This window comes from Neopsephotus bourkii, unplaced genomic scaffold, assembly GCF_033783945.1.
Source record: "Neopsephotus bourkii isolate Nb327-2 ecotype Australia unplaced genomic scaffold, CSIRO-AGI_Nbou_v1 NB_1436, whole genome shotgun sequence".
NCBI classification, from domain to species: Eukaryota; Metazoa; Chordata; class Aves; order Psittaciformes; family Psittacidae; genus Neopsephotus; species Neopsephotus bourkii.
Window position 1 is genome coordinate 13,679 of NW_026901913.1, and position 7,630 is coordinate 21,308.

At 43.1% G+C, this 7,630-nt stretch overlaps 1 protein-coding gene across 1 annotated transcript; it reads right to left on the reverse strand.

The window, feature by feature from the left end:
• Window positions 1-1,135: 1,135 nt before the first annotated feature.
• Window positions 1,136-4,024, reverse strand: SMIM15 (small integral membrane protein 15). The gene is made up of 3 exons (XM_061368660.1): window positions 3,980-4,024; window positions 3,761-3,835; window positions 1,136-2,862 (listed from the first exon to the last, which is right to left on the reverse strand). The coding sequence occupies exon 3, from the start codon at window positions 2,833-2,835 to the stop codon at window positions 2,611-2,613; it is 225 nt and encodes a 74-aa protein (XP_061224644.1). The 5' UTR covers window positions 2,836-2,862; window positions 3,761-3,835; window positions 3,980-4,024; the 3' UTR covers window positions 1,136-2,610.
• Window positions 4,025-7,630: the final 3,606 nt, after the last annotated feature.

Below are 7,630 nucleotides of genomic sequence, written 5' to 3' on the forward strand. Positions count from 1 at the left end.
TTATTTTTCTATTATGTTATTAGGAGATTCTTAAGAATGAAAGTTACAGAGAAGAAATGAAACAGAAAATCAAAGATGTGTCTGAAAAGGATAAGCTGCTTCAGGCTCAGGGATATAAGGAAGGACTTGTTGCTGAACCAGCTCATACTCATGTTAAAGGTCATGCATCTGCCCCTTACTACGGAAAAGAGGAGCCTTCACAAGATCCAACCAGCACTGCAAATACGTTTCAGCCAGGCTCATGGATGCCACCAAGCAGTAATAATAGTCGTAATAAGTAAACAATTGTACAGATACTGCTGATGGATAAATAGTTTAACACAAACATAAACAGCTGGTATATCGAAGTCTGCAATAAAGTAATATTAAAGTGGTTTCATTTATGTTTGCAAACTGTTCACATAGGCTTAATCATGGCAAACTACTGGAAAATGTTTGGGTTTAGTGAAAAGCAGCATCGTGTAACTATGTAAATTTGTTTTCAACACTTGCTTTTCACCAGTTACTTTTGAAATCATAGGCAGGTTTTCTATCTTACTTTTCTTAAAAATAAATGGGTTTTCAAGGAAAAATAATATTATTTAAAATTGGTTTTGATTAAATAAATTTTAGTTAATCAGCACACTTGGAATTTTCCTAAGCCTAGGCATCAGTTTGAGATAGTTTTTCAAAATGCTTTATTCCTTTGGCAGTGCCAGTGTGCTTGACTCTAGCAAGTGGATGGAAAAGTTTGTCTCATTGACAGGAATCACTACGACACCACACTGACTATGCACTGTATTAGTCTTACAGATATTCTTGTAACTTAAGAAAACAGTCAATGTATTTGAATAATGCTTGATTTGAGCCAGCAGTAAACACAGGATAAAATCAGGCTGAATTAAACTACATCTAACTATTATAGCAGAGGTTAGAAGCACTTGGTAAAGTTGCTGGAAAATAACACAAGGTTTGGGACAAGGGACTGTCATTAAAAAAAAAAAGGTATTATTTATTCCTGGTGTATGCAAGGACTTCCCTAAATTATACATGTATTTAGCCATAGTTTAGATACACAGAATGTGCAGATTACTTGTCTTAAGAGATGGTGTTTGAGAACTTCAAGTCAAAATAAAGACCATCTAATTTTTTGAAAAAAAAGTATCAAATTTATTTGTGCAGTGCATCCTTCATCAGTTCTCCTCCATGTTTTAAGCTAGTATATGTCAAAGACGGAACAGGTACACATTTGACACCACCTGATACAATATGGAGACTTAATCCCATGTGTTTATAAAATGCTGAAATGCCACATTCCAATAATGCTTGCTTTGACCAACAAAACTAAAAGGAAAGCAACAGTACTTCACATTCACTTCATTCCATAAAGACTCCCCATTTCTAATCCCTGGTATCCACCAGCTCTGTAGGTTCTCTCTTTTGAACAACAGTATTATTTATGTTTTACTTTTAAACACAATGAAGGTCTAGCTGCTAGAAAGCATAACTGCTGCTGTTTAGAAATACACTAAATCTAAAAAATTAATGACTGACACAAGCATTTCAGAACTAGACAATAAAAGAAACAGGCTTTGAAAAATTAATTGCTTGTTAGAAAAACATGAATTGGAATTAAGTTTAAATAATGTTGGCATAGTTACAACGCAAACACAACTTGGACTTTTTCCAGCATGGCAACATTTTGCAACCTGGAAAGCAGGAGAGTTCCAGGGTTCATGAGGGCAGAGATCCCCCCCTGAACTGAGAAGGTCCTAGACCAAAGGTAGCCAGGTTAGCAAGTAGGAAGAACTACTGGCACATCCTCCTCCCATAACCCCCACAAAACACTAGGCCACCTGGGCCTTTGGTCTTGCCCCATTTATGGCTATTCTTTGAGGCATAAAGTGTTTGAAGGCAGAAAACAGTTACAGGTGGAGTATTCAGGTGAGCATTAGGGGAAGCCCAGACAACATAGAAGTGGCTCAAGACAAATGAGGGTAGTTAGAACAAGCAATGAGAGTCCTAGAGTTTGGGCTGCATTTAAATACTGTTGATGGCTGGTAGTTCAGGAAGACCTAGGACAGGGGTTTTTTTGCAGGCAAGCCCCACCATCAAAGACACTACAGCATCCCCTATGGGCAGAGAGCCAAATGAACTGCACGGCCATATGCAGTGTTAAAGGAAATTGGTAACGTGCTACTAAGGAAGACTGATGCAAGCTCATCTCTACAGCTCTGCTGAAGGTCTGCAGAAACTTGCCTTTCTGTAATCTGGTTCACCATTCACAAGTTCCCCCATAATTTGACAATTTTAAGACACTTAGGCAATAGTTCAACTAAGGGAAAAAAATCATCTATGTCCAGAGCCACCCAACACACTGGTATTTTGTTTAACATGCAAAGTTAGAAAAGCAACCTAGACTAGAACAGGTAGGAGATTAAATGACTGTTAACAAGTGTCATTTGGACAAACTAACACAAATCATCTCAGCAGAAAAAAAAAATACACTAGAGGGACTAAATTCCCTGCATCAAGAAATCAGAGGATCAATTATCAAAGGACAGTTACAACACAATAAGTGTTTCATTTAGGAAGTGGATTCTTTGCACAAGGAAGACCTTTTTTTCCCATTTAATCCTTCTTTGTTCGTTTGGCTTTTGCAATATTCTCTTGGCGTTTCTGTTTCTTCTTTTGCTCTCGCTCCCTGGCCTCAATCATTTTTGCAAGTTTCCATGAAAGTGCTGCACTAATTATGAACAATGGCGTGAGGGCCAAGATCACTGTAGTAAGAAAGCCGTATGGGTCCTTTGCAGCCCACTCCACGATGTATTCAGCCCAGGCCTTAATATCAATCATCTTTTCTGGTTTTCTATTGGGAAAACCCTGCAGAATAATAAAAAAATAGTATTTCTGAGTATTCCGAAAAATAAAGGAATGCATACACACATATTGTCATTTTAATATGTCATCATCTTTCATTATTAAAGAGCAAGCTCACTTTTACTAGAAGTTAAAAGTAGTGCATCATACATGGCAGTGTAATACAAAGTGTTTGACCCTGCCTTAAAGTACAGTGTTTGTAAAATAATTAGGCATTTCATCCACAGAGCTTCAGGTAACACCAAGGTGCCACATGAAAAAAAGTCCATGCTTCTTTGGAAGAGAAGAGAGCCCGGTTGGATTGTTTAGTCTGGAGAAGAGAAGGCTCGGGTGACCTTATCACTCACCACAGCTACCCTGACAGTAGGCAATAGCGAGGTGCGGTCAGTCTCCCAAGTAACAAGTGATAGGACAAGAGCTAACAGCCTTAAGCGGCACCAGGGGCGGTTTAGATTAGATATCAGGAACAATCCCTTCCCCAGAGAGGGTGATTAGGCATTGGAACAGGCTGCCCAGGGAATGGTAAAATCACTGTCCCTGCAAGTGTTCACAAACTGTGTAGACTAGGCCCTCAGTGACATGGCTTACTGGTGGTCTTGGCAGTGCTGGAGTAATGGCTGGACTTAGTGATCTTAATGGTCTTTTCCAACCCAGTTGATGCTATGCTAAACAGTGAACTAAATATAGCCGGGGAGTAAAAAACCACCTCAGGCCTGAGTCAGCGGCAAGGCGCATGGGGATGCTGGGGAAACCCGGGGCCCCTCAGCCTGGGGGCAGCGGCCGGAACCCGAGCCCGACACCGGGGTCCCTCCCGCCCGCTCGCCACCAAAGCCATACCTCTCCCCCCTCCCGCCCCTCCCAATGGCCGCGTCGTGGAGACCTCGGCCGCGCCCTCACTCACCGGCGGCGGGGGGCCCAGCGCCGCCCCGGGCACCCTCCGGGCCTGCCGAGCGACGGAAGGCTGGCGCCCAGATCCCTGCGGAGAGAACACACAGCCCGTGAGCGAAAGGCGGCGCCGCTCGGGCGGAGCGTGGCGGGAAGGCACTGCCGGGGCTCGGGGCGGGGCGAAGGGGGCCGCACCAACCCCCCATCCCTCCCGCTGCCCCCCGGCCCGCGGTACCGCGTCCCTGCGGGGGGCCTGCCTGCCGAGCGGAAACAGGAAGGAGGCCCCAGCATCCGTCACCGCTGGGAGGGGCAGCCCGGCGCCGGGCGGAGCTTCCGGGGTGGGCCGGCCCCGCGGGCGGAGCTCCCAGTGACGGGCGCAGCCAGCTGCAGCGGTGGGCTGTCGTTTGCTGGCGAAGGCCGCATCTCGGAAAAGGCGGGTTTCCCGGTGTCCGAAGGGATTTCACCTCGCAGAACAGGCACGCTGAGGCTGCCGGCACCGTGCGGCGCGGACCCGTCGCAGCCCGGCGGTGATCGCTGACGCACTCGGGCCAGTGCGAGGCTGGGACCAGTACCCCGTAATGTCTCTTTTTCCTCTACCGCTGTGGAGCTGCTCCAGTGCGTGGTAGGACCTGCAGGTAGAGCACAAGTAACTCCTGCCGGTGGCTTGTGGAGGTTCCCCATGTGCCTCCTGCGCCCTGCGGGAAATCCCAGCCTCCCGGGGCTGTTGGACAGCTGGTGCCGGGCCGCAGTGCACCGAGCAGCTCCCGCCGCGAGCGAGCTGTGCCATAGCTGCCCGAGGCTGCCGCTGCAGCGCTGCTCCCCACGGGACTGACCTCAGCAAAGGGGCTCAGCGGATCTCTGCGTATTCCGAGTGACTGCAACAGCCTCTGGTGTTCTCAGGCTGCACAAGCAGGGTTTGACATTTTGCTTCACGTGTGTTGCACCACGCCTTCCCTTCTCCCTTTCCACACACGTGTGTGCATGCAAACACTAATGTGAATGCAAACATGTTTCCAAGGCAAAGTTAAGCGTAGATTAGGGTATTAGCTTAGTAAGTGAGATCTTAATAATCATTGATATTGTATTGACCAAATCAGGTGTTATTTTCGCTGTAGCATAACAGCAAACGCCATCAGGGCATTCCCCTTTGTATGTCTTTTTGTTCTGTGATCATTTACATCATTTAAAGGGCGGCAAAAAGGCAAATAAGAAATACAATTTGTCAATGAGAGTCACTGGCGAGATCTGAGCAACCTAAAATGCTTTAGGCTTTGTTGAATACAATTTTGTGCATTCAGCAAATGCAAATGTGCAATTTTTCATTATTTGTGACCTTATAAGGTGACCTTATCATAGAATGGTATCAGATTAGTTACACAGGATTTTCCCTCTGTGAACCCATGTTGACTGTGCCCAGTAATTTATTCTTTGTTCTTTAAATGCCTTTCAATAGCACCCAATGTGATCTTCTGTCTATTTTTTTCCAGGAACTGAGGTCAGACTGACATATCCATAGTTTCCTGGGTCTTCCCTTCTGCCCTTTTTGTAACCTGGAATAACACTGGCTAGCTTCCAGCCAGTGGGGATCTCCCAGCCTCCCAAGACCTTTGGCAGATATCTGTTCATGTATCTCTGTACTTGTGTTACCCAGCCATTTACATGAGCATTACACCTCTAGAGAGCTCATGGGTCCCTGTTTGGTCTGTAATTTGCAAATCTTGGCAAAATACAACAATCAAAATTTACTAGAGCTTAGATATCAATCCTGAGGTGCTGTATTTATTGGTATCCTTATCAGATGTTTTTGCATGCTGTGTAGTTAAGTCAAAATAAGATGGGCTGTTACATATGTATAGCCTATTTATGGTAAAATTGCATATGGGGCAAGAGGGGACACAGTTCTATTTCTGATGCTTGGGTGTCAAGTTCAGGTACTTATGCCAAAATAAGCACTAACTTAGTCAACAGCTATATAAAAGCTGCTTAATACCACCACCTTTAGACCAGCTGCAAAATTAAGTTCCAGTTCCAGTCTTTCTCATAATAGTAATAGCCTCATTTGTCTTTCTATGCTTTCTCTGCCGTATTGATTTAAAGAGGAAAGTGACTGATTCGTTGTAGCAGGGAAGAAATTAAAAGTAGAGATTTTTAATTATCTTTTCTAAGAAAACAGGTCTTATTTAATTACCTTTTCTAGTATTCTTCTGCCCCTAATATCTCCTGAAGTTGTTGACTGGTTTTATTGGCAAAGTAGTAGCGATCTCATGCATAATAAGTCTTGCTCCTTGAAGATTTGTGAAAATAGGCAGGTAGGTAGAGAAGGGAGGCCCAGGATACAACCTTGACTGAAAGCTGCAGTGCGTCTTTATTACGAATGAAGAGAATGGTTACTACCAGATAGAAAGGCTTCATTTGAGGCTTGCACTCTTACCAAATTCAGAATAATTCAACCTCAAGGCCACAGGAGATCATGGTACTTGTTTTCTGAGTTACTCAGTTTTATACTTTAAGTAAGCAAAGGGAGAACAGGAATTCCAGAATTCACTACAACTTGAACAAAGCAGCACGACCCTTAGCACATCAGAACATCAGAACACTTTAAAAGACCATCTTAAGCATATGCTTATATTAATTATAATTTTGCTACTTTGTAAATATGCACTTTCTTTTACATCTCGTCTAGAATTATTTTAAGTAGCTTTTCAGCTACTAGCATTAATGGCAGCAGCTACAGAAGTAGCATCAAACTGTAATACAGTATGAATTTATGAATCATCAACTTCAATAAAATTAAATCCCTAGTTTTTGAAATAAAAACATATCTATGAACAGCATTAAAATTTCTGTTTCAATGGCGTTTCATTACTGTTCATTGTCACACTTTCAAAGAGGGAGTGGGCAGAGCCATGGAAGCAGCACTGCAAAAATCCAGCATTAATAATGTAAGGTGCAATACAGAGAAATCTACTGAGAAAATAATGTAGGCATGGAAAATGGGAAAGTTACTTGCATGAAAGCAAAGACTTTCTCATGCCAACAGCGACTGGAAGGTCTGAGTGTTTCAGTACATGTGGTAAAGACAAGCTTTCAGTAAATGTATTATTTTCACTCAGATGTGTTGACATGTATCAGTGGTCCAGAATCATTCTGTATACGGAAGCTCCCAAGTACGTCATACAATGTAATCTCTAACTACCTTTTTATGATTTGTAAATTCTGATGATAAAGAAGTTCCTTGGGGCTCTGTTTTTTCTACATAGAGTGTGAATTCTCCAGTAATTTTTTTTGCAGTTATTAATGTCCCGGACGTGTTGTACTCCACCTGCTGAATATTGCTGTCTCTAGAAAAGCTAGGGAATTATTGTGCTGTTGCGGAGTGCTGGGGTTTTGTAGAGTTTTAAAAAGCAAGTCAACTATTGCTTTTTTCTCCAGCCTGTAAAGCCTCTAAGCTGTGAAAGCTTTACTGGTAATTTTTTAACCATGTGTGACATACCCACAGCATGTGCCAGCCAATAAACAGTCTGATTTTAATAGCTTTACTTGAGCCAACAAAACTCCTTTGTACCACTGGGGATTAAGGATTTATTTTTTTTCTGGTGCAATTCTTTGCTTTAGAAAATTGTTGGTTTATGTTTAAGTGGATCTGCAGTGTATCTTCATTCTGTAAATTGCATGATACCCATGTATTTGTAGTTTGCCTAGTACTAAACACAGCTAGATCTGACTTTCCAAGATGAAAGTGGTCAAAATAATGAGTAATACTGCAGTCCTACTTAATTCGTTTCTAACCATCCTTATGAATTATTCTGCTACTATATACTTTCAAGGACAGAGCAAGTGTTGGGGCAGTCCATGACCCACAGGCCAAGTAGCATGCTGCCCACTT

What these genes read in the sequence shown, in the direction of transcription:
- SMIM15 (XM_061368660.1), bottom strand. Translation starts at nt 2,835, where the DNA reads ATGATTGATATTAAGGCCTGGGCTGAATACATCGTGGAGTGGGCTGCA.